Source organism: Meleagris gallopavo, chromosome 20, assembly GCF_905368555.1.
Source record: "Meleagris gallopavo chromosome 20, MGAL_WU_HG_1.1, whole genome shotgun sequence".
NCBI classification, from domain to species: domain Eukaryota; kingdom Metazoa; phylum Chordata; class Aves; order Galliformes; family Phasianidae; genus Meleagris; species Meleagris gallopavo.
The window spans coordinates 4,540,634-4,565,446 of record NC_139423.1 but is presented as its reverse complement, the minus strand read 5'-3'; the positions used below and the strand labels follow the sequence as shown (position 1 = coordinate 4,565,446).

At 43.9% G+C, this 24,813-nt stretch overlaps 1 protein-coding gene across 8 annotated transcripts in view; it reads left to right on the top strand.

The window, feature by feature from the left end:
* UNK (unk zinc finger) overlaps positions 1-24,813 on the top strand; it is a 41,379-nt gene that overhangs the window by 11,697 nt on the left and 4,869 nt on the right. For 2 of the 8 annotated variants that reach the window (XM_085239802.1, XM_019621688.3), the window contains 15 exons: positions 4,760-4,969; positions 6,273-6,449; positions 6,853-6,983; positions 7,118-7,253; positions 8,834-8,951; positions 9,902-9,986; positions 11,538-11,680; positions 12,954-13,001; positions 13,916-14,116; positions 18,317-18,385; positions 19,030-19,204; positions 20,327-20,428; positions 21,895-22,083; positions 23,971-24,152; positions 24,509-24,766. In XM_085239802.1, coding sequence (XP_085095928.1) covers positions 4,760-4,969; positions 6,273-6,449; positions 6,853-6,983; positions 7,118-7,253; positions 8,834-8,951; positions 9,902-9,986; positions 11,538-11,680; positions 12,954-13,001; positions 13,916-14,116; positions 18,317-18,385; positions 19,030-19,204; positions 20,327-20,428; positions 21,895-22,083; positions 23,971-24,152; positions 24,509-24,766 — 2,224 coding nt within the window. The remainder of the gene's footprint in view (positions 1-4,759; positions 4,970-6,272; positions 6,450-6,852; positions 6,984-7,117; positions 7,254-8,833; positions 8,952-9,901; positions 9,987-11,537; positions 11,681-12,953; positions 13,002-13,915; positions 14,117-18,316; positions 18,386-19,029; positions 19,205-20,326; positions 20,429-21,894; positions 22,084-23,970; positions 24,153-24,508; positions 24,767-24,813) is intronic. The other 6 variants (XM_085239804.1, XM_085239801.1, XM_085239800.1 and 3 more) reach the window with 5 other exon arrangements.

The window sequence follows — 24,813 nt, the reverse complement described above, 5'->3', positions numbered from 1 at the left end:
CTGTGTCATGGATGTAAACGCACACCCATGAGCATGCCAAATCTAGATGATACCAGACTCAATCTTGCTAGTATCCTACTTTTACAGGCACTGTCTTAGTCAGGATTAGCCAAACAATTATCTAATGGTTGTCTCTGTGGTGTCATCCTGCTGCAGAGGATCTCGATCCGATTGATCAGCCTCAGTGCTCTCTTGGATCCCCAGATGAATTTTGGCAGGGAGGGAATTGACAGTGAGGAGTAAGGAGGGGTTGCAAAGGAGAGGAGCTAGTGTTGCAAATAGGACAGTGTTAGCATTATGGGAAGAACAGAGATTTGGAAGAGTCATTTTTTTCTTCTTTCTTTTCCATCTTTTCTCCCCAGCCTTCCTGGTCCCTCTGTTATAAAGCAGAGATTTCTCCCTTGGCACTGTGAGTCTTCCAGTGATTTCAGGGAGCTTTGGGTAAGGCTTTTAACAAAGAATTTAGAGCTCAGCTGTATTCAGGCATTACCAGTGCACTTTCCTGAGTTGAAATCACACCAGTGCATGCATGACTTCAGAAAGTTTAGCAGAAAGTTTGCAGCCCTGGATGCAGGTAGCTCTGTGCTGAGCTGCCTGGGCACGCCGGGTGCAGCCACAGCCAAGCAGCAAAGCTGCAGCACTGAGCATGCAGCAACTGTGAGCAAGGCAAGGCTGCAGTCACTGAGTTTGAAAATGAAGCTGCTCAGTTAGAGTTTCTTCAAAGCAACTTTTTAAAGTTGTTCCGTGATGTTTGGAAATGTGTGTGTATATATATATATATATATATATATTTAATTTTCAGCTTCCTCTTGCTCTTCTTTGTCCCTGCAGATCCCAGAGCAGCTCAGTTCGTGCAGGCAGAAGGGAGCTGCCTGCAGTGCTGGCTGCAGACACGAGCACTTGCTGTGCTGCCCGGGGAGCAGAGCTGTGCTGGCAGTTGTGAGCAGTTGGAGGTTCCCCCACAGCGTAAATTACAGGGAGTAATTATTGCTCTTTCCCACTTCCCACCCCAGAGGAAGTGGAACGATCCTTTATCCTCCCTAATACTTTGCCCTCCTTTAGCCTCTGGGAGTTCTCAAAGTTAGTTTAGTAACTTCTCCTCTTGTCTTCCTAGTAAAATAAGTCTTCATTTCCAGTTGTGTCCACCCTGCTCAGCTGCATGCTCATTTCAGCCTGGTGACTTTGCTGCGTGTTCTTCTGGCCAGCTGTGGCTTATTTGTTTAGAATTACATTTGTCTTTGTTGAGTAGGAATCAGAAATGATAAGGGTTCCTCCAGGAACGTGGGTGTTGCTGTTGACATAAAGTGATATCAGAAGATCAAGCTATGTGCTTGCCACTTCAAAACTGGAGCTTGGAAATGCTACGTCCATACACATACAAGTGGAAGTGCTCCTGAAGTGACTTGCAGAGTACTGATGAATCTTCTGGCTCTTAGAAATAGATGTAGGAGTAACTCCTGTATGAAATAAGGGTGGGAATGTCTGCTCTTCCTGTATCTTCGTGAGACCTTTAGAGAGAAGCTGAGAAATGTAAGCTACAGTTACCAGAGTTCCCCTTCCTGCAAAGGCACGGCGGAGGGCTGACGTGCTGTGAAATACGTACTGCTGCTCTACATGTTTGAAGGGTTGTTCAGAAATTCCTTTCCTCAGCTCTATTGGGAAAATACCTGCAAGAGCCACGTGCACTGGGAGGATCTGTGTGTTTCTGTTTGGAGCCTTTGCAGAAAGGCCACTGAAATATTCATAGCATTCTGCTCTGTGAGCCATCAGTCGTGCGGGCTGTGTATCCTTTCTCTGCTCCCAAAGCACGTGGGTTGGACGTCTTTCATATATTTTAATACAAAGTGGTTGGTTGAGTGGCCTGTGTTCTCCCAAAGGAGACAAAACTCGCTTCATCAATCAAGAAAACACAGGGCTGTGAGGCAGTTTACCATTCAGGCCATTGTGGAGGAGGGTAATTTGAAACGTTACAGTGGGCTGAGAAAAGAAAAAGCTGAAGCAGTGATTGAAAGGCTTGAAATGTCTGAGTTAATGTGACAGTGCTGGTTTTCCTCTGTTGGGCTCCGTAGTGGATGATGGGGTGCTGGTGGGGGTTTAGCAGCACCTGTTGGCTGGCCTTGCTTTGAAATTAAGAGTGAGAGATCGTTTATTTAATAGACAGCATTAAAGAATGAGTTTCTGATGAAGCAAGTTAGGTGTTAAACACTTCTCAGGTGAGCCATTTACTTATGTAATTATCTCTCATTTACATTATAATAAATGTTTCTCCAGGGAGTTTAGCCAATCATGAAATGCAATTAATTTTCAAATGCTTTTCAGCATCAATTGACGCTCCAGAGACCCAAATCCCTCATCAGTGTGTGTGTTTTTAACCTCACCAGCTAAAGAGAAGCTGTTTCAGCTTGGCTGGTCGTGCAGTTTGAGTGTTTCTTTTAAGGCTTTTCTGTTTCTTCCTGTTGTGTTTTGTTTTTTAACAGTATTTCATAAAAGCCTATCTCTTGCTAGAGGGCTGGAGTGTTGGGCTTGATGCTTTGTACCTGGGTTGTTTGGTCTGATGTCTCCCCTTGGTTTCCAGAGATCCAGAGGCAGCCAGGAGTTGGACTCAACAATCCATGTGGGTCCCTTCCAACTTGGGATGTTCTATGAATCTCATCTCTCCAAGGCGTGCATGGAGATGTATGGGTGGAAGGGAGTGATTGGTGACCTCGCAGTGTCTCTGCAGAGCAGTCTGAGATTATACTGCTGAAATTTCATTGAATCATCAGAGAATCACAGAATGGTTGGGTTGGAAGGGTCCTCTGCCGTGGGCTGGGTGCCCAGGGCCCATCCATGGCATTGGGCACCTCCAGGGATGGAGCACCCACAGGTCTGGGCAATGCCAGGGCCTCACTGCCCTCTGGGTAAAGAATTTCTTACTCACACCTCATCTAAATCTTCCCTCTGTTAGCTTAAATCCATTCCCCTTCTCCTATCACTATCTACCCATGAAGTCTGCTTAATTCGCTTTCTAACCTAAATGTTGTTACAAGTCTTAGTGCGCTGATAAGACAAAATGATGTGTAGAATTCCACCTCCTAGACCTGTACTTGGCCCAAGAGCTTGGAAAGCTTTTCAGGCATGAATTAATTTTATTACAGTGTTCACTTTTTAAATGAATTATGCTCATAGTGGGGACCTCCCATTTGAACCAAGTTGGCTTTTTGAAAGTGAAAAGGAACCAAGCAGTGTTGTTAGCCCGTACCTACCGCATGTGGATCTGTGTCTGTGTACTGGCCCATGTTTTCTGGTACTGAGCTTTAGTCCCTGTGCAGCTGTTGTTCCAGGGCTCCTGGTCAGCCCTCAGCCTGTAGGGGTGGAAGGTAAAGCATAGCCCACCTGGAGGTCGAGAGGAAGGAATGCTGGCAAAATCCACTGTAGGAACGCTCTTGCCACTTCTCTCCTCACAGCAAACAAATAAAATCACTTTTGTTGGATGTGTGCATTTTCCTGAGGCTTTCTTGTCAGCCAGGGGTAAGGGGGAAAGGATGCTTTATTTATGGATGTTGCTTTCTGAATGAGTCTAGTATGCTGTCATCTGTAAATACATCTTCAGGCGTATTTCCATTTATTTAGAGCCATGAGAGATGGTATCGTGTGGGGATGAATACTTCACAAATTCCTGAACTATGTTGCATTGCCTCAGAGTACACATATTGCTCCAAACGAATCCCTGTCTGCTCTTACACCACCCTGTTGCTTCCAGCAGAACCCCAGCACTTCTTCTGCCCGACAGATTGCCTTACTAGGCACTTTAAACAGACCTCCAAAGATAAGAGCCCAGAAGATGACTGCTGTGTGCCCCCAGCGTTGCTCTTGGAGCCTCACCTGGTGGAATTTGGGTCCTCCAGCCATCCGTGCGTTACCTACAAATACAGCTGATGGGTTTCGGGCAGCGTAGATTTTGTAAGCACCTCCACACAGATCGCAGTCAGATCATCGTGTTGATCTAAACCATTTTGTAATCCTCTACAATCTGGGTTTAGAGGCTGTTATTAGTGTCACAAATAAAAGCTTGTGGCTTCTTTAGTTCTCGGGATGAAAGAAGGCACGTACTCCCCAAGAGAGACATATGGACGTAAAGCAGCAGAAGCATCCAGGAGGTGAGGTGTTATCCCCTCCTCAGGAGTGAGTCCTGAGGTCACAAGACTGCAACAGAGAGATGGATTGATGTTATCCTTGTGGTTGATCCTGTGCCTGAAGGAGGAAATAAGATAAACCAGGTGGAAAAGGGAGGAAAAAGTTTCTTATCTGTGTATTTATTTACATCTTTTTCTCACAGTAGCTTGAAGCTTAAACATGGAAGCGTGGTTTGTGTTTGTTTTTATTCTACCTGGGCATACATCTCTAAGCAAGGCAAGCCCTTGTTACCCCAACAGAGCTGGGAATGGTTGAGAAGGGGCTTAGGAGTTGTGTGTTCTCACAAGCTGTTCCCAGTGTTGGTGAAATGCCTCTTTGCAATGATTCTGAGAGACTCCATAGGAAGTGATTTCAGCTGCCTTTAGCACTGATATTTGGGCTGACCAAGCTGGGCACCACTCTGCCCCTTACAGGCAAGCAGCAGCCTTCAGCACTGGACGAAAGCATGCTGGGTTCAGCTCAGGGCTGGGTGCTGCTGGCCAGGCATTGACTCTGCAGGGAACTGAGTATTGCCTTCAGCCTGCAGCCCCTATGATTCAATGATTCCTGTCCTGAATTCCTGTTTTTGCCTTCCTGTCTGCAGTTACCTGAAGGAGTTCCGCACCGAGCAGTGCCCTCTCTTCGTGCAGCACAAGTGCACTCAGCACCGGCCCTACACTTGCTTCCATTGGCACTTTGTCAACCAGCGCCGTCGCAGATCTATCCGCCGTCGGGATGGGACATTTAACTACAGCCCTGACATTTACTGTACCAAGTATGATGAGACCACAGGAATCTGCCCAGAAGGAGATGAGTAAGTGAAAACTGCACCCTGCTCTGCTGGCATTAGGCTTTTGGGATTAGTCCAGGTGATGATTCCAGCCAGGTCCTGTAGAGATGAGGCAAGTCAGCAGCAAAGCAGCTTTGTAATATACGTAACATGAGAACAGATGTAAAAGCTGTAATAGCAATCCATGTGTGCCAGGCCTGCTGCGGTGATGATGCTAAGAGGGAAGAGTTTGTTTTGTTGGGTCATCCCTGGTCGTGAAGCTGGTAAGCTGAAGTGGAGCAAGATGCAAGGATTCGGCTGTGTTTGTGGCCGTTTCAGCAATTAAAGAGTTAACCCAGTAGTACAACTTCACCCACGTGACAGATATGAAAGATAAATAGTGTAGTCAAACTGTGGTCAAATATAGAGAGTGTTTTATATAGAGATGCTATAGAAAGATGGAATTTCAGTTCGCTTTCTTTGTGCCAGTACAAACACACACAGAAAAAAGGCTCTTTATTGGGAAAACAATATTTTTTGCCCAATTAAGTAAAGTTCTTGTGGCTGCAGCAAAATGGAATAAATCCCCAGCCTGAGGCCTCTTTCAGTGCTTTCTTCCTTGTTACAAGAGAGCTGGAAGGGACTGGAAATACAACATTTGGGGGCTTTGGCTTCTAGGTCACTGCTTCGTACCTGGCTCAAACTCAACCAATGAAAACTGATGCTATCTTGAAACTCTTTGCTGGCTTGTAGTGTTGGCTTAATACTGCAAATATGAATTTCACCTATTCCATCTCGTTCTTTTTGTATTTCTCAATGTAAATGATACTTTCTCTGCCTCAGAGACGGAAACAAAACATCAGTTAAAGTAGTAGTGTTGTGATTCTCCTTTCTTGTCCTGTGCTCTGCACAAAGGATGCATCTGGCTATAGATAGACTGTTGCAGCCCTGTAGGAATGCATCAGCAGGAAGCAGTAACAGCGTGAAGTCTAGATGGGCTGCTGAGGAAATGGTATGTGCCATGTGATGTCCCTTCAATCATGGCTAGTATATCAGAATGCCTTGACAGTGTCCTTGCTCTTTCCAGATCCCTGGCAGTCACTAGGCTAGAATAACAAGCTGCTGCTGGCTTAGTAATCCAGTTGTCTGCTTAGGAGGGAAACCATTGTATACTATGCAGTGACAGATTTAAGGGTTCTGTGTCCTGTTGAAAGGCACAATATAAAAGAATTGGTGAAAGTATGTCAACTTACAGCATCCTTTATCATCACTGTGTCTTCCAGTAATGTTGAGTTCACTAGCAGTGTGACTAAAGTTTGGCTTTTCTTCCCTTTCTTCTGTACCTCAGATGTCCCTTCTTGCATAGAACTACTGGAGACACAGAGAGGAGGTATCACTTACGCTATTACAAAACTGGAATCTGCATCCATGAGACAGACTCCAAGGGAAACTGCACAAAGAATGGAGTCCACTGTGCTTTTGCTCATGGGCCCCATGATTTACGCTCTCCTGTGTATGACATCAGGTTAGTAGAGCTTAGAGCTCTGAATGAAAAGGGTGATTGCTGTGCTCAGATGACTGAAGGATCATACTGCTTCTCCAGCTACTTAGTGTTGGGGTGAGGATGGTGCATCCATTCCTGATAAGGCAAATCTATAAAATCTCCAGGGAGGATCCTCAAAATGGGGGGAGGAAGCACACTTAAGCAGTGGAGACTTGTGGGTGCATCAAAATAGTGCATGTGGAATTGCTTGGGAATTAAGAACATGTATTGCAGTTGCTGTTTGACAAAGATTGTTCTGCCAAAAAGAAGTATGAATTAAATGTACCCACTTAAGGATTGTTGCTGTGTTGATATCACAGTTTTTACTATGTGCTTATCTGTCCTTCCATCTACTCAATCTGTCTGTTGTTCACTTAACACCAAGGGAGCTTCAGGCCATGGAGGCTTTGCAGAATGGTCAGACTACATCAGAAGGTGGCATAGAGGGTCAATCTGCAGTTGCTGCTAGCCATGCTATGATAGAGAAAATACTCAGTGAGGAGCCAAGGTGGCAAGGTGAGTGTCAGTAAGCTCTATGGGGCTGGAAAGGTCTGTTTTTTTTTTTTGTGGAGTGCATGCTCCTTTCAAAGCTTTTGTGAATTAAATATAGATCATGGTAATCTCTGCCTAACTGGTTGTATTTCTTGCAGATACAACATATGTATTGGGAAATTATAAGACAGAGCAGTGTAAGAAGCCTCCTCGTCTCTGTCGCCAGGGTTATGCCTGTCCATACTATCACAATAGCAAAGACAGAAGAAGGAGCCCAAGAAAACACAAATACAGGTACCCTGGTCCTGGTTTGTCTGTTTCCCAGCTGAGTACTGAGGTATAGAAGGAGTCTGTAAGGGAAAGGATCTAGGATTTTCTCTGCCAGACAGTTTTTTAGTGTGCCTCCAAGACCTGTCCTGACAGTTATGATGGACTGTTACTTCTGTCTAGGGGATAGGGTAACAAGAAGGACTTCTGCTTTAAAGATGAAGCAGTGTCTCTAATAAATAAGTAACTGTTGCTAAATCATGTTACAGCTCTGGTTTTACAGTAAATAGTAACTGTGTTTGTCTTCCCCTTCTCATACAAACTCTTATTTTAAAATAAGCAGTGCAAGGAAAAAAAAAGACCCCTTCTAGAAACACATTTACAGAGCAGTGTTTTCATGGGAGAGGAATTCAGAATCATCAAGCTGCTTGTTGTATGTGCCTAGTGATGGGGATCGTGAGGCACAGTGTGACCAGCACTGTAGCTGGATGTGCATTCCTAACCAGATGCTAAAAACTGCCTTTGAGGCACCAGGGTGTTCTCATCACTCAGCTGTAACTGGATTTTTCTGCATGCTGTGTCTCCCTGACCAAGTTTCATCCAAGTAATGAGTCCATGTTTCCTCTGACACAACAAAGCTTTTGTTGAGGTCTCAGTAGGGTTTTTCCTTAGTTCCTTTTTGAAAAACATAAGAGGAGACCAGAAAGCAAGGAGAGCAAATGCCGTGGATGTTCTCGCTTCCCCTCTCCACCCCCAGCATTCACAGAAATTTTTGAATTCGTGCAGAAGACCTATATTTAAAAATAATAATTAAATATATATATATATATCAAAGGAATATTAATACAAAGACAGTCAGGAGAAATTGGAATCCTAAGTCAGTTTTCAAAGCAGCCATGTGCTTTCTACCCCTGTTTGGTCCCTTTGGGAAGGGGAAAGTAGAAAGCTTCTCCCTTCCTGATCACTGCTTACTTCTCTGTTGCTTTCCCCACCCCCAGCTGATGTGACTGCCTCTTCTGTGCAAGCATCTGCTGCTGCTATCTGCTTCCCTCTGCTGTTGTTTGAGGGAATGAGTAAGAGCATAAAGAGCAGAGGAAGTAGGTCACAGCAAAAATTCAGACCTGGGAAACAGAACAGTTCCAAGCTGGGAGAAAGAAAATGGGCTTGCCTTTTCCCCAGTGACCTGACTCAGCCTCTTTTCCACATGGCCACACTATAACCCTGGAAACATCCCACCGTAAGGGTATTACGTGTTTTAGGATTAGCCAGTTAACTTACTAGCTTTCTATGAATGTACAGTTCCGAAAGAGAAACCAGACCAAGCGTCTCTGACACTAATCACATCAGCTGCTAGTTTCATTAAGTTACATGGGTTCAGGTTGTATTCAGTTTCAGGTGAGAACTAAGCCATGCTTCTTTCACTGAGAAATAGGAAGAGAGAGAGGACGATGTAATAGCAGCATTGTGGGGGCAGGGAAGCAGCAATAAGCCAAACAGATTATGCAGCTGGGGGTGGTGGGCAGCTGAGCCTGTTTGCTGATTGAGGAAGCAAAGCTCTAAACATGTTAGTGTATCTGATACAGTCTATCACTACCTTGTTTTCACAGATCTTCACCGTGTCCCAGTGTGAAACATGGAGATGAGTGGGGAGATCCTAGTAAGTGTGAAAATGGAGACTCGTGCCAATACTGCCACACTCGCACAGAACAGCAGTTCCATCCAGAGGTACAGTAACCTCCTCAGAGCGTTGGGTAGCTGAACGGAAAAGCAAACGTATTCCAGGCTGATGAGATGCATAAATGTGCCAGCTGGGAGAGTGTGTGGGCTGCTTGCAGCGTGGTCCTGGGATTCAGAGGAACTGCATGTTGGAAGCTCAAATTCAGCTGCTTGACAGAGGTGCCTTTTCATTCAGTAGATTGGATGGGAAGGGGTAAAAAAAGCGGGTGAAAATGCCAGTCTGCAGGAGGGCAGACTCCTGGGAGGGGGAGTGAAAACAAGGTGTGGATTTTAAGCATCCGTTTTTGTGAGGAAAAATCTTCATTGATGATGGTTGCACTGAACAGTTAATACCCACAGACTGATACTGTAAGCAACCACGCTCATAGTGAGCATGCCCAGAGCATTCCAGTGTCCTTACAGAATGTGGAATTGAGACCTTGTCCTGGTCTGCTTCGTGTTACAGTGTTGAAAAGCTTTGTTGGGCTTGTATCAGCAAAGTAACCATTGTCACTGCCTGTCAAACCTGGGGAGGGGGAACAATCCATTTCCTACAGTCATTGTCAATGGTTTGTCATTTTCCTTGCAAGTGTGGCTGTAGCTTTCTGTGCTTTATCTACCAGCTGTTTCCTACCTTTTACCACTTCCATGGAGCTTCAAATGAGACTGAGTTGATGGCAAATGGTGATCTTTGGGTGAACTGACTGTATGGAGTGTTCTTTGCATGAGCTTAACTGTAATGGGCATATTTTTGTGTTTCCATAACCATAGTGGGTTTTTCTTTCATCGAAGCAAAGCACTGAAGTGGTGATCCCAAAATCTGTTGGCCTTTGTGCCTTTTATCTGTGTTTCTATTTTGCTGTTGAGTCTGTTCATAGTAGTTTTGTACCTGGGCTGCCAGTCACTGTTTTTCCTGTTCATGTCTGGTTGTTTTTGTTTTTTTTTTTTCCCAACCTTAGATCTACAAATCCACCAAGTGCAATGATATGCAGCAGTCTGGCAGCTGTCCCCGAGGACCCTTCTGTGCCTTTGCACACGTAGAACGTACGTGGGCTGCTTCTCTCATCTTTCATGGATATTTGAACTATGGAGAGCTTCTGGCCAGAATAGATAGTGTAAAATAGAGGGCCATAAAGCTAGAACTTTTGTGAAGGATTTTCAAAAGCAGAGTGGACAATTCATAGAATCATTACGGTTGGAAAAGACCACTAAGATCACCTAGTCCAACCATCAACCCATCCCCACTGACCATGTCACTCACTGCCACATCTGCCCTTTTCTTGAGCACCTCCAAGATCAGTGACTCTACCACTTCCCTGGGCAGCCTGTGCCAATAAATTTGATCATTGGTAATCTGGTGATGGTGTTCTTTTGTGGCAGTTTTGTTCACAGCTAACAGTTAGCTCCTAAATCTCCTGCTCAGTTTCTGCACTCCAGTCTCACTGTTAAATTTAAGGTAATTAGAACAGGTTACTTATAACTCAGTAGATTGGCTCTGATACCGACACAGTTTGTGGCCTTGAGCAGATCTTTGTTATTTGATTATCCTTTGTTAATGGCAGAATTAGTAATTGCTGCCTTTGTCAAAGAATGGTGAGAGTAAATTCCCTATGGTTTACAGAGTTCCTTTTATAGGAGGCCTTGCAGACAAGCAATAATTATAGCTAGGGCTGTGGGCTATAATGGCCCAAGACACAACAGTGCAACTACTCAGCAAGCTTAAGAGAGAATTAAATCTTAATAACAAAATGGTGTTTAACAAACTCCCTTGTGTATTGCGTAGTATTTCTGTTTAGGAGTTGCCTTATTTATAACCAGCTAACTGCACTCAGTACTACGTTCCTTTCAAGTCAGAGTAACATTCTTTGGCCAGCTAGCTCACTGCATCATGGTTGTTTCTTGTGCCATCTTATGGAATTGTACTTTTTTAGTCCTTTCTTATTAAGGTGAGCACTGAAATATTCACCTGAAATAACAGGAGTCCATTTACTGCATATGCTCTTAGTTTGAGTTTTGCTGATTGTTAACAAGAGGCGTATAGAAGTCAGTACTTTAAAGATATTGCAATACAGGTATGGTGTCAGTTGTGCAGATGGTGTAAAGGTGCTGAGCTGTATTAGATGTAAATACTAGAAGTCGATGCCACTTTCTTTTTGTGCAGTTGGCAGCTGTATTGCTTTCTGTGTGTGTTACTTCTGGTAATAGTTTGTACTGAGAGCAGATGGAAACTTCTCTCTCTCAGCTAATTATAATGTATCCATCAGCTTTGTGCCTAGCACAGAAAGAAGCCTTGCTTAGTTCAAGACAGCTGAGTGAATAACATGCAATTCATGCAAAGAAGATAATTTTGGAGCAGCATTAACCAACTAAGAGCAATACACTGTACAAGTGGGGAAAGTAGTAATGTAAGGAATCCTAGCTTAAAAAGTAGCTCTTTGTCAGATAAGGTTTCTCTTTGCTTCTGTGCTACTTCTAAGTAGATGTTTGTGGAATATTTCTTCTCTCAGAACTAAGTATTCTTGTTCCTAAATGTCTTGTGGTCTGGTGTAATTGGGCCACTTTGAGTAATGTTCCATTTGCTTTTCTTCCTTGCAGAGCCTCCGCTCAATGAAGATCTGCAGCAATCCTCAGCTGTGTCCAGCCCCACGCAGGCAGGCCCAGTGATGTATATGCCATCAGCAGCTGGTGATTCTGTTCCAGTCAGCCCTTCCAGTCCACATGCTCCAGACCTTAGCAATGTAGGTAGCACTTTGGCCTTGTCTGTGCTTTATAATCTGGGTTTCTCTGAGCTGACTCCTTTCACCTAAGAAGAGCAATCTTAGGTATCCAAAGACAGAAGGCTATGACATCTTTCTTTTAGATCTAAGCCCCGTGCTGTTTAAGAGATGTCTTTGTTTGGAACATGCAGTTCAGTAGTTTAGTTTTGTCACTTCACCTATAAAATTTCTAAGCCTTCCTTCCTGTGCAAAGCTTGTTGATATACTTTCAGGAAGGTGGAATGCAACTGTACATGAAGTCCAACGCCTTCCTGTCTGGAGGTACACACTGGGCTCAGTTTCCAAGTACTCCTTAAAGGCTGTGAGCCAATATAATCTAAAGTACATAACTACAGTTGAATTTGTTTACATATGTAAACGCAAAGGCTTAGTCTGTGCACATTGTTTTGTGACATAGCATATCCTTGATTCTCTCCTTCTCCTCCTTCAGGAGATGGTTAAACTCTGCAGTATGTTTAAGTAATGCTCCAGAGCACTGGTTGTATTGTGGTTATACATAGGAGAGGTGAGATCTCCAAATACTGAATGGAAAGTGGAAACACACAAAGAAAGACAAGTGCGTGGAATGCCAGAGCACTTCATTTTTGCTGAGGACTTTTTTTTTTTCCTATTAAGTCCTTCTTGTTTGCATTGCTGTTAAAAAGATTACACACTTTATCAAATACTTGGTCAAGGTTTCAAGAAAGTTAAATGGCAAGAGTTTAACCCATTCCAAGTTGACCAGAATGAGGTGAACTCATGTGGGACCTCTGTTTAGTCACATTCTCCTTCTTTGAGAAGAAAAATTGATAGTTTGATTTTTATCAGCACCGAAGCCAGCTTTAGTTCTGTTAAATTTGATTGCAAATAAAATTCTGCATAGATGTTGGAAAGACAAGGCATGCTATGTTCTCTTGGTAAATATCATTAGAAAGAAGTGAAAAACAAAACCCCTGCATCCTTCAAATAAATCGTCTAAATGCTCTGAGAGTCCAGCAGAATTGTTGATCTCTTCCATGTTTAGGTCTTTTTCTGTCCTCAAGCTCTTCAGTCTTTTAAACAGCCTCTTTACTAATCCCTAGATATAAGCCAGAAGGCAATATGTGTATTTCTGAGATGTAGGGCATCTGCGTGTAGCTTGCAAACAAATACGACTTTGCTGGTGATCATTTTTACATGATGAATTAATCAAAGAAAAAGGTCCCTCTAGCAGCCAGCCTCACGTGGCCTGTTCTGTTTTGTATTTGTACTGTAGGTGTGGAATAAATCAGGAACTCTGCCAACTAGCCCCACCTCCACCACAGTGAGTAGAAACTTTGCGACTGTAGGGAAGCACAGACAGCAGAATGTCTGTATAAAAAATAAAATATCAAAGTATTGCAGGATATTCCCTCTTTCTAATGCCAGCCCCAACTGTGCCATGATTGAATCTGATAGGAGTAGTTGTCTAAAAGTTGCTTGAAGCACAGTCATGCTTGCCAGTGCAGGCAAGTAACTTCCTATCCCAGAAAATGGGATATCTGCACTGAACCAGGTAGGAGCTTTCTCTAAATCTCCCTTGCTGCTGTCTGTGGCTTCATCTGCAGTGCAAAACTAGCCTTGTTGCATGTGGTTGTGATCCCTGATTACAGTCCAACGAATAGAAATGTTGGAAATCCTTGTGTTTTTTGTTTGTTTTTTTTTTCTTTTTTAATGCAGCTGTCAATACTTGGATTGTGCCTGCATTAAAACTTTCCAATTTCCCACTGAAAAACAAAAATAATACAGTATTACACACAGCTCAAATACATTTGGTTGTTCTGACTGCCACAATACCCTTCCAGGTTTCATGCTACTTCTCAGAGCACAGAGGACAGATAGGTTCCACATCACACTGCAGCCTAAGGGCAGTGAGAAGGGTTTTGGTCAGGTTTAGTCATAATGAGGGCCTCAGAAAAAGTAAATGTTTCTAGAGCTGTAGGTTGTTTTATTGTAAGCTTACATTCCAGTACAAAGTATTGGCAATAAAACCATAATAGTGGGACTGTATAAATCCTGCCTACACTGGGGCTTTTTCTTGGTTTTTAATTCCTGTTTTCTGTGAGCTTTTACACTTGTGTTGACTGTCAGTAAAATTGATGCTCAGAGAGCTGAATGAACTCTTCCTGTGATGTCTTTCTTCTTCAAGTTGGTGCCACTAGCTGGCTGTAATTTTCTGACACTTGCTCCTTCTGTTAGATTCTTTGTAGGAACAGCAGTCTCGGAAGCCCATCTAATATATGTGGGTCTCCTCCTGGCGCCATTGGAAAGCCTCACAGCCTGGAGAGCATTGGTTTTCCTCCAGATTCAGTAACAGCAGCTGGCAGCTACAAGAAAGCACCGGGGTTTGAGCGAGAAGATCAGGTGGGGGCCGAGTATTTGAAGAGTTTCAAATGCCAGGTTAGTAGGAAACACGGGCTGGAGGAGTTGGGGGGATGAAGAAGATGGAGCAATCGCCCAGTCTAGCTTGAATGTGTTTTCATTTTTCGAGAAACAAAAAGGAAACAGGGCTACACTCAGTAGCAGTTCTCAGATCTATGCTTTCAGCATCAGCTCGAGTCTCTTCCATCCCACATCTGTTCCTGTCTGCCCAGCTGCCATCATGTGCTCAGTTTGTAGAAGCTGAGCTGCTTGTTGTTTTCATAATCCCTGACAATTCTGTCCTTTGTTGACCCCAGGTATCTTCCCACATACCACTTCTTGCTCTTTCTTTTTTCATATTTAGGTCCTTGTTAAGAGTTACTGTTTCTTTTGCTACATTGTCTCATAGAAACTCATCCTTCCTTCTCTGATTTCATTACGGACTCTTACCTTCATCTCCATAACTTGGTTTATCTCTGCTTTCAGCATTCATTTCTGCAGCGTCTTACAAATGTCTTTTGTTTCTCTAGCTGTATCATTCTGATCCTTGACTCTCTCTCTTGGCTTCTTCTTAAATTCCTCGTTCTCATTTGAGGAACCCTTACCTAATCCACATCCCTAATTGTACACTTTTGAATATCCCAGTCTTGCCTCGCTGCTTCCTTCTCAAAGTCACACCTTACACAGCTGCTCCCTGTGCCTCAGTCTCTTCCATCTCTTCTGCCACATTAGCTTTTCCACAGTCAACTTCTTTCTGTGAATTTCCTTTCCTGATGTTATGGTTAAATAGTTTCTCTGCACCATCCTTTGCAAGTCAGCAGTGTCCAACCCAGAGCTTGGTTTTGATTCCTAACTGGGTTTGTAAATGTAATAAAACAGTAACTCGACTGAGGGGATGGGTTAGCTACCCTTGTGAGGAGGTGCATGCAAAAAAAAAAGCTCGTTTTGTTGTTTGTTTGTTTTTCTTTTTGTTTTTTTAAGGAAAAAGCATATGTTGCTTGAAAAAAGAGATAATGATAAATGCTGCCTTCAACCTGGCTACATACAGACTCTTTCTGTAGTCTTAAGAAGCCTTAATAAGCTTTTTGCCCTGCTAGTATTGCACTGCTGTGAGAAAGCAGTGGAAATACCCTGTCCAAATAAGATCTTGCAGAAAGCAGTCGAATTTGGAAGCAGTCTCAGTGGGTTTTCTCTTATTTATTTTTACAACTTTGGGAAAATATGATCAAACTTTGCAGTGGGACCAGTCTCAAACACTGTTTAGTCTAATTAAAATGATTTAGTGACACATACAGATGAAGCTATATGCACGTAGGCTTTCTTGTAAATGCTTCCATTGTTTTTATTTAAAGCACATGTGACTTAGGAAATTGCAAATTGGTGCAACACATCTTTGGAGGTAAAGCGCAGCCCGTGCTGTGATCCTGGCACTGCTTGCAGGCACGACAGCTTGTCGCAGTTGTTTAGAAACAAAAGAAGAAAACATGTGCTTCTTCTCTGTTGCCTCTGCTGCAAAGGAGGAGTGAACCCAAAGCTGAAGGGCTGAGAGAATCCCTGTTTCCTGCCAGCAGAGGCAGGGTGCCAGGGAGGCCCTGCTTTGGAGAAAATGGGCAGCAAGCCTAAGCCAAGGAGAAAGGAGATGGAGCTTGAATAGAGCTTTTAAAAGGAGCCAGATGATGAGCATTTATGTCTGAGGTCCAGGCTGTGTTACAAAGATACTGTATTCAGGTAGTTTCTTACTCATGTGGCTTTAATTAAGTAAGAAAAAACCTTCTGTTAGCAGCTATTTATTCCAGTCATTAAACAAAAAGATGGAAGTAATCACAGTTGCCTTATGTTAGGCTTCTGAAGACAAAATTAGGTGTCTCATAAGCATCCTGATTAAATTTTGTGTTAATGTATAATTACTTACTTTTTTAATCTCCAGTAATTCCCTTTGGCTGCAGTGGGCACCAGAGATTCTCACGTATGCTGTAAATTACACTGGTAATTAGGCACTTAACTTTGTTCACTCGTATTTGAAAACTTAGGAGGCATTCGGGCTCGTCACTGCAGTAAGACTGTAATTCTTTTCCTTTGTAGAATTAGTACAAATAATTCCTATCTTTTTTAGAATGAAAAATGTGTTTGCAGATTGCACATAGTTTGTGGTAAGGCTGAGCCAGCAGCGAGGGCTAAAAATACTGCTCCAAATTCTCAAAGCTGGAAAATGCAGCACTGGAAGGAGCCGAGTGCCACAACCAGGAGGTGTTTGGGAAGTCCAGCAGCCTTGTTCCATGCTGGTCATACAAGATTCAATTTCATTCATAATTTATGGCCTCTGTTTGCTTTCCTGACTGCCACAGCGCGAGCTGGAGAGTTTCAGCTTGCTCTTTGCATTGCTGTGTCAGTGTGTGCCCTTCTAGAGCTAAAGGAGGCTGGCTTAGCAGTGACAACTGCTTTACTCCATTTTACACTGATGTTATTTGGATGCAAGGTGGTGAGAAGCGGGGCTAGCTCACAAATGCATTCATTTTTTCTTGAAAGGAGGGAAAAAGCACAAAGCTTCCACTAAGGCTGGGCAGCACTGGAGCCAGCCATGTTGGCAGGAAAGCCTCGCAGTGAGGGGGCACAGCTGTGTGTGCCTTCACTTCAGCTGCTGACGTCTGTTGATAGCACATCTTGTGTTCAGATGAGTGTCAAACAGGGCAGGGATGTGCTGGCTAATCTAGCAGGCATGTTATCAGGCGCACACAGATGCAGTAATGCTGCGCAGCCATTGCAGACAAAGGAAGCCAAGCCTGTGGTTGGTGTGGTAGCAGTTTGGCTGTATGTAAACATGCTGGATGCAGCTCAGAAAAGTGTGAGAGAACGGTGCCTGCTGCAGAAGGATCTTGGTTGCCTATTTGCCAGGCCTTGGCCCCCTCCCCAGCCCTCCCCCCAAAAACTGCCCAAAGGCAGAGAGTTCATTAGAGAAAATGATCTAATCAGGGAAAATGGGGGATGGATCCTGCTGCTGCTACTCTTTCTCCTGCCTGGTTACCTCTCCAGCACCTGGTTATCTTTCTTTTTTAGACTGTTTAAGCCAAGAAATCAAGGTGTATTGCTTCAGGCCAGCATGGCATCTCTTGCTGCTGTTGTGCATTTTGTTCTGCAGAGATGGTGATGCAAATGATTGAGCAGATGTTGTGCCTCGATCACGTCTCTGATTCAGATGGGGGAGCTGGCAACCAAGCAGACCTGACTCTGAGCAGTTACTTTGCCCCCTTTCTGTGTGCAGAGGGTGTCATTGATCTCCCTGTGCATTGCTGTTGCACACGTAGCAGCACAGGAGGAGCAGAGCACAGACTGCAGATGGTTACAGGCCAACAGGCTTCTGAGACCACATCCTTCCCAGCTCTGCCTGGTGTAGCTCAGCACTGACTGATGTCTTGAGGCAAGAGGGTTGAAATCCGTTAAGGACCTAGTGCTGCAACATCCTGAAGCTGAATTTTTAGACTGGATAGTGGAAATCTAAATACATGTTGGCAGTTTTGCAATTCCAGCCAGTGTTGACTTCAGTTATGTTTTATAGCCTTGAGGCCTCTGTTTCAAGGGATGGGAGAAGGATGATTTTGCTTTTAAAATTGGTCTGTTATCACTTTATTTTTGTTGATGATGAAAGGAATTTGAGGAGATGATCCAGATTCATCCCCATAAAATTGTTCTCTTTAATATTACATCTGTTCTCTTCTTCTAGAAACTGTGAAAGACTAGCTGAGAACTAGGAGGGATTGAGAGAAGACATAATCTGCATACTTTATTTTCCCAAAGCTGCAAAATATTTACATAATTTAAAAGTGCTGTGTGACTCCCACTGGTTTGGCTCTATTTTTATTTATTTATTTTAGATACTGTTAGGGGTGGTGAGTTATTTATAGCAAGGCAAGATAAGTCGTATTTGGTCTTGGTTCTTATGATGTCCTTTGTGCCAGCACAGGAGTATAGCAGCACTAAAGAGCACTGAAGCCAAATGTAATTGTGTCGAGTCTTTGCATAACTCCAAGCATGATGTCTTGGTATATAGAAAGCCAAATGGATTGTGATTTTCTCAGTTTGCTGCATACTCCTGCTCCCTGAATTCTCCAGTGCCCAAAGCAGAGCATGAGAGAGGTGGGAACTGTGCTTCCCATGGCCTCTCCAAAGGAAGCCAGCAGTCAGACATTCTTAATTTTGCTGCTAATCCCTCTGCTTATCTTCTGTTTTGTTTGTTTACTGTAGCAAGCAAAAATGAAGTCCCATTCACTGGAACACAGGAGCCAAGAGCAACCTTTGTTACAGCCCAAACAGGTACAGTACTGCTGGCTTAGTGCTCACACTGCCACAGACAAGGACAGGAGGCCTCTATGGATCCAGATAACTCTGCAGGGAGTAAATGTCAGTTGACATTTACTCCATGAGGGATGCTTAGCTTGATGGATTATTTTATGAAGATGGGGTGATTTGGTGGACGAATTATTTGTGAATGGCTGGGCCTGTGTGAATTCAGGACAAATTCATAGACCTGGACAGTAGTGCCAGAGAGTACAGAAAATAGAGCTGGAATGGATCTCCAGAGTCATCTAAGTTCAAGGATTTGGCAAAGAGAATTTAATATCAGGTTCTAAGTCATGTACTGAACTAAGTCTGAGTGATTGTGTGACCCATCCCTATGATTGCATGCAACCTGTGGGTCACAAGAGTTAATTCTGGGGCAGCCTGAAGGATGTTTGTAATACTGGAGAGAAAAAAAAAGTTGGCAGAAATTAAAGAAAAGCTGTTAATCTCTCCCCCACCCCCAGCCCAGTAGTAGCACCAGCCATCTGTCAGGTTGGAAGCAGGCAGAAACAGGTTTGCTGCTGATCTTTGGCTCATGCCTGCATGTTTTTGAAGGGATTTTTCTATATAGATGTCTTATTTTGTGCATCTTTCCATTTTAAAACTCTCTTTTTTAGGACATACTGGGTATTCTCCCAGTGGGGAGCCCATTGACATCCAGCATCTCCTCCAGTATCACCTCCAGTCTGGCTGCAACACCACCAAGCCCCGCTGGCACCAGCAGCATACCAGGCATGAATGCCAATGCCCTTCCTTTCTACCCAACCAGTGACACCGTTGAGTCTGTCATAGGTAACTTTGCCATTTTCACTTGTTAGTTGGGCTTCCTCAGACGTGGATCGCCAGGTATGAGAACTGGGATAGCACAGGTGTTCCAGTGAACTCCAGTTTTTCATCTGTGTCAGTGTTGGCAGATTCCTCAGGCTGTAGGCTTTTTCTGTGACCAGGACATCACATGTTTTCCACAGGTCATTATAGGTGAAATTCACCCAGAGGACAAACAGAAGGCCTCTGCCACTTATTTGAAATGTCAGATGACGTAAAGGGCCTTAGTTTTAGGTTTGTCAAATTGATGAAAAGGATTTTGGAGCAGGCAGGAAATCACCAGGGCATTTTCTACAGCTACAACACTTTATATTCTAAACTGCAAATTTATAGCAAAGACCACCAGCAGGTAGATTGCAGGGACTTGCCTTTTACAGAATGTGGGACAGAGACTGTAAGGAAAAGGAGAACAAGAGAGTTAAGAGTGGGGAATCATTCCTTTTAGGTAGGTACACTTTTTTTGGGGGGCACCTGTTTTTTTTAATCCAACATTTCTGAGGTGATCTCATTAATTTGTTAAAAATAATAATAGAAAAGAGTGGGCGTGAGTGGGATGAAGCTATTTTGATCAAGATTAGTGATGAGGTACATTCAGGTAGATGTAACACTTGCAGGCATTCATAATCTTTCTTTATTTTTTCTCATCTTTGAACCTCAGAGATGATTTTGAAGTGTTCCCTTCTGCTGGTTTTCCTTTCCAAGCGGCTCTTCAACAAAGTAGGGACAAAGCAGAAGCCAGACCCAGCCATTCATGAGCTAGTGCTATTACATATTGAGGACAGACTTGAAAGAGCTGTTTGGGGAAGACTTATGGGAACTTCTGTTATTTCATCAAATATTTGTTTTTTTTTTTTTAACATAACAATTAGGAATGCTTTGAGACAAAATGAAATTGGATCAGGCAAAAAAATCTGAACTGAAAAGCTGCCCATGACACTTCTGCCAAACTGTTGCACAGGACGGATAGTAGGGCTATGCAGACTGACAAATAGAGAGCAAAGGCTCCTCTGCATGTAGGCTCTTTGGGCCATCCTATCTCTTGAAGTTGTTGGTCCTTTATAACATAATTGGTACCTCTGTGTCTGGCAGAGTCTGCCTTGGATGACCTGGACCTGAATGAATTCGGAGTGGCTGCCCTGGAGAAGACATTTGACAGCAGCACAGTGCCCCACACGAGTGGCATCATGATAGGTACATGAAAGCAACAGAGCTTTCTTTATCTTCTGCCAAGCAGTGTTGCCCAGTCACCTCAGTGGAGCCAGCCCAACGAAGCTCTAAAACCAGTCCCAAATAACATTGGTTAAAAAACAGCTATGATAACAAACTGGCAACCGCTGAGCATCTTTCAAGTGAAAGCTTGCCTTGTTGACTAGCAGGGCTGAGTTCTTGCCATTAGGCCCAGGTGTCTTGGGGATGTTTCTTAAGACTGAATGGGACTTGCTTGAATTTTTTTTGTTGTTGTTTTGTTTTTTTTTATATAGCATGTAAGTAGACTGTAGAAGGTATCTGATACCTTTAGAACCAGTCCAAAGTATAACGATTTGCATCTTAAGCAGAAAATTCTCCTTAGTAGTAATAGGAAACTCAATGACCTGGTAATGCTATCCATCTGTCTCAGAGTGTCATCATGAACTGCTGGTTTGATTCCTGTAATGTCTGTTTCATCTCTAATGTGTGGAGGTGGGCAGGGGCCTCTTCTATCTGTCTCCATCCAGGGAAAAATGAGATCTCATAGCTTTTAAGAAGTGGTGTATTTCTGGTTGCCCTGGTTCTTGAAGATAGGTTTTGATTTGGAGCTAACTTGCCTTTCCTGAAAGCTTCCAAGGGAGCTGCGCTACCTGGAGTTGTACTGAGGTGTGGAAGGAACCCTAAAGAATATCACTTCCACTTCCCTTCCAAAGATGAGAGTCTGGTCAGAGAGCTTATTGTGAGTGTCTACTGGTAGCCCTGCTTCTGCCAATGCCATCTGCAGTGGCTTCAAGATCCTCCACACTGCTTTTCCTCTGTTGTGTCAGGGCTGGGTGTTGTCTGGTGGTCTTCCAAGAAGGAAGATCAGAAAAGAGTGGGCAGCAGGGCTGAGATCTTCCTCAGTGTGTGTGTGGCAGGCAGACCAACCTCTTGAGTAAGGGAAGTGTTCTGTCTTTGGATTTAGGTTTTTGTTTGTTTGTTTTTCATTGCAGATAGATCTAAACATTCAAATATACCTAAAGCTAGTCACTGATTTTCAAAAGATCAGGTCATGAGCTGGCTCAGCATGACAGTCTTCTCACTGCAGGTTGTTCAGAAGTATGAAAGGCAGAGGAACATGCTTTAAAAGGGAATTTTTCATTACCAAGTATTTCAGCAGATACCAGATGCATCTTCTCTAGACTAACAGGGGCTGAAGTTGGCTCAGAAAACCTTTTGTTGCTTTGGCTAACTTTAGAGCAGTCCACTGAACTCTGCAGAGTCTTACCCTATGTGGCTCATGGAACAGCAGCTTCAGTGCTCCTCCTAAAGGCTTAGAGGGGAAATCAAACACAGTGAGAAGTGGAGGGAATCCTGAGGGTCTTAGGAGAGAGGGAAGCTAACGCCTTCTGCTCTGAACTCCTGCGCTGTGCTCTGACCCATGCTTCATGGTCATACATAGCCATCCTCTCTGTGTGTTCTTTGTCCAGGTGGGAGTTTGCTGCAAAGTTCTGCTCCTGTAAATATCCCCGGGTCCCTTGGAAGCTCTGCCTCCTTTCACTCTGCCTCTCCTTCTCCACCGGTCAGCCTCTCATCGCATTTCCTCCATCAGCCCCAGGGACACTTAAGCCAATCAGAAAACACGTTCCTGGGGACATCAGCTTCTCATGGATCATTAGGTAAATGCAGTGTGTGTGTGTCCCATGTACATGCCTGTCTGTGCCATGTAAGTATTTTCTTTTAAGTTAGCTTTAGTTTTAATGTATTATTTCACTGCTGCCATTTATCTCCTCTTCCCATGAGAACAGCAGCAGTACCAGAAGCTGCTTTACCGAGAGCTGGTTAATATCCTGAGAACAAGGGAGCGATTCTCTCTGCTCCCCGTGCTTCTAGACTGAGAAAAAGAACAGGAAAAAGAACTCTGTCCTTTCCTACCAGCAGCATTCTGCTGTGACTTCACTAGGGTTGAGTTCTCAGCTTTGCTGAGTTGAGGTGGGGATTGCAGTTTGCTCTTGGGTCTGCTTCGTAGGTCAGGTTGGCTTCTAAACCAACTTAGTTCATTGAATTGTTTTCCACATTTGGTGCAGTATGGACCAAAGTCAGTGTTCCAGCTGTGTCCACTGTGATAAACAACTGATGGCCTCAAGACTACATGACACTTGCTCTGTTGACTTCTATGTTTGTAACAGTAAATACTAATTCTGTTTATAGTAGAAGTAAATGTTTCTTCAAATGTGATATGTGCTCTAATCTCTAATATTCAGTTTAACATAATAGAATGATTAAATGCTTTTGTAACCTACTGCTGCATGCATTTATCTGTGTAACTGCATCACTTGTTTGCAGAGGCCAAAGCCATGCTTCCATGCCTTGTGATTCCTATTTGTTTGGCTGTAACAACTTCTACAATTGCAGTAATAAAAGACCTCAGAGGGCATCTCTACTATTATTTAGTGATTTTCCATGATTTACTGAATGAATATAAGCTGCTGTGTAGTTATTACTTATTTGTATTGCAGTTTAGTTGAAAAGACCTAGTCCTGGGCTGGTTCCCATTGTGTTAGATGCTCTATGTGCAGAGAAGGCATTCGTGGTCAAAGGGACTTGCTATTTCAAATGTCCAATGAGAGCATCAGGTGGAAAGGGAGTAAAAGGAAGCCATGAGGTGAGCTTGGTCAGCATTACGGCAGAATCTGTGACTTGCCAGAAGCCTGCTTAGTGCTAGATTGCTTTTCAAGAGCTTTAAAAACAAAATGTGAGTTGGGGTTCTGTTACATCTTGCTCTCAACTGAGCAGCTGAAATGGACCGATGATAAGTGGCTTCAGTCAGTGAAGAGCCCTTCCTGCTCTGCTGCGTGACTTGTTTATGCAGCTAAGCCCATAGTCAAGTCAACTTACTATTTTTCAGCTGCTGTTGGCTTGCACTGACTGGGAAGTAAGTTGTGTTGGGTTAGCCTTCAGTGAGAGGCTTGCTTGCAAACGCAATCAGTTTGATCTGTAAGATCACAGACTTCACTGCAACAACGTTTGGCAGTGCCCACAGCCAGTGGTAAGCACCACTGAATGAAAAGGACTCCTACATCAAATGGATGCACCAGAGGGGATCATCCAGCTCTGCCTGTGTGGCAGCTTTCCCTGCCCGTTCTCCCACATGGATGCTTATTTTGTGCAAATGCATTTTGGTTATTAAAGCTACAAACTTTAGAGCCTGTGCAAAAACAGTCAGCTTTGGTTCAGCTGTTTCTCTATTGCTTTGTCTCTTGAGCCTTGAATCTCTTCCTGAAAGAGCAATGATTTGAACATTCTGGAATAGGGAAGTGGTTAGTTGGTCCTTCTACAGTGACAGTCACTAATTTTATGCTAAAACTCTGCAGGGGACTCTGTAAATTTCCCCTATGAATTGCCATTGTGACAGACTCCTGGGTCCTAGGGATGAAATAAATCTTAGGATGATCTTCTCTTTCCTCTGTACGCATTTTTGAATCCTGTATTTCACAGGGGTAGGGAGGAAATGGGGGAATTGCCAGCACCTGTGACATAACCCTCTCTATTTCCCTGTGAAACAGGTTTAAATGGGATGAACAGCAGCATATGGGAACACTTTGCTTCGGGGAGTTTTTCGCCCAGTACCTCACCTGCATTTCTGTCAGGTCCAGGTGCTGCGGAGCTGGCACGGCTACGGCAAGAACTGGATGAAGCCAACGGCACAATAAAGCAGTGGGAAGAGTCTTGGAAACAAGCCAAACAGGTATGGGGGCAACTTCTTAAAGAGTGTGGAGGTGTAGGAGGGTGTCTTACGAACACTGAAGTGTTTGATAGTCTCTCAGACCTGGCAGTTCACTTAGATGTATGAGAACTTATTGCTATGCCAGTTTTCATCCCATTACCTCTGTGGGCCAAACGTATAGAACTGCAGCACAACTGGAGGGGTACCCAGAATGTGTAGCAAAGCACTGTGGGGTTTCAGAATTTGGGAACTGGGCAGGTTGATCAGAGTACACTCCTGGCAAGGAGTGCATGGAGATGGTTATTTTTGCCCTGGATTCTCTCTTGGAGGCTGATCAGGTATTTAAACAGCTTCTTTTACCCTGTTGGAATTTGCAGGCTTGTGATGCTTGGAAAAAGGAGGCAGAGGAAGCAAATGATCGCGCCAACACAGCTAACATGGAATGTGAACTGGCTCGGGAGCAGAGGGAAGCCTTGGAACTGCAAGTGAAGAAACTACAGGAGGAGCTGGAGAGGATCCACACAGGCCAGGACCCTCAGTTTCTGCGCTCCTTCTCTGACCTGGAAACCCTCTCACTCTCTTCACTTTACACCCTCCAGAAGCAGCTGAGGGCAAACCTGGAGAAAGTCGATAAGGTGAGTGCCAGGGCTCTGCAGGGGATGGCTTTGCTGCCTCTGCTCCT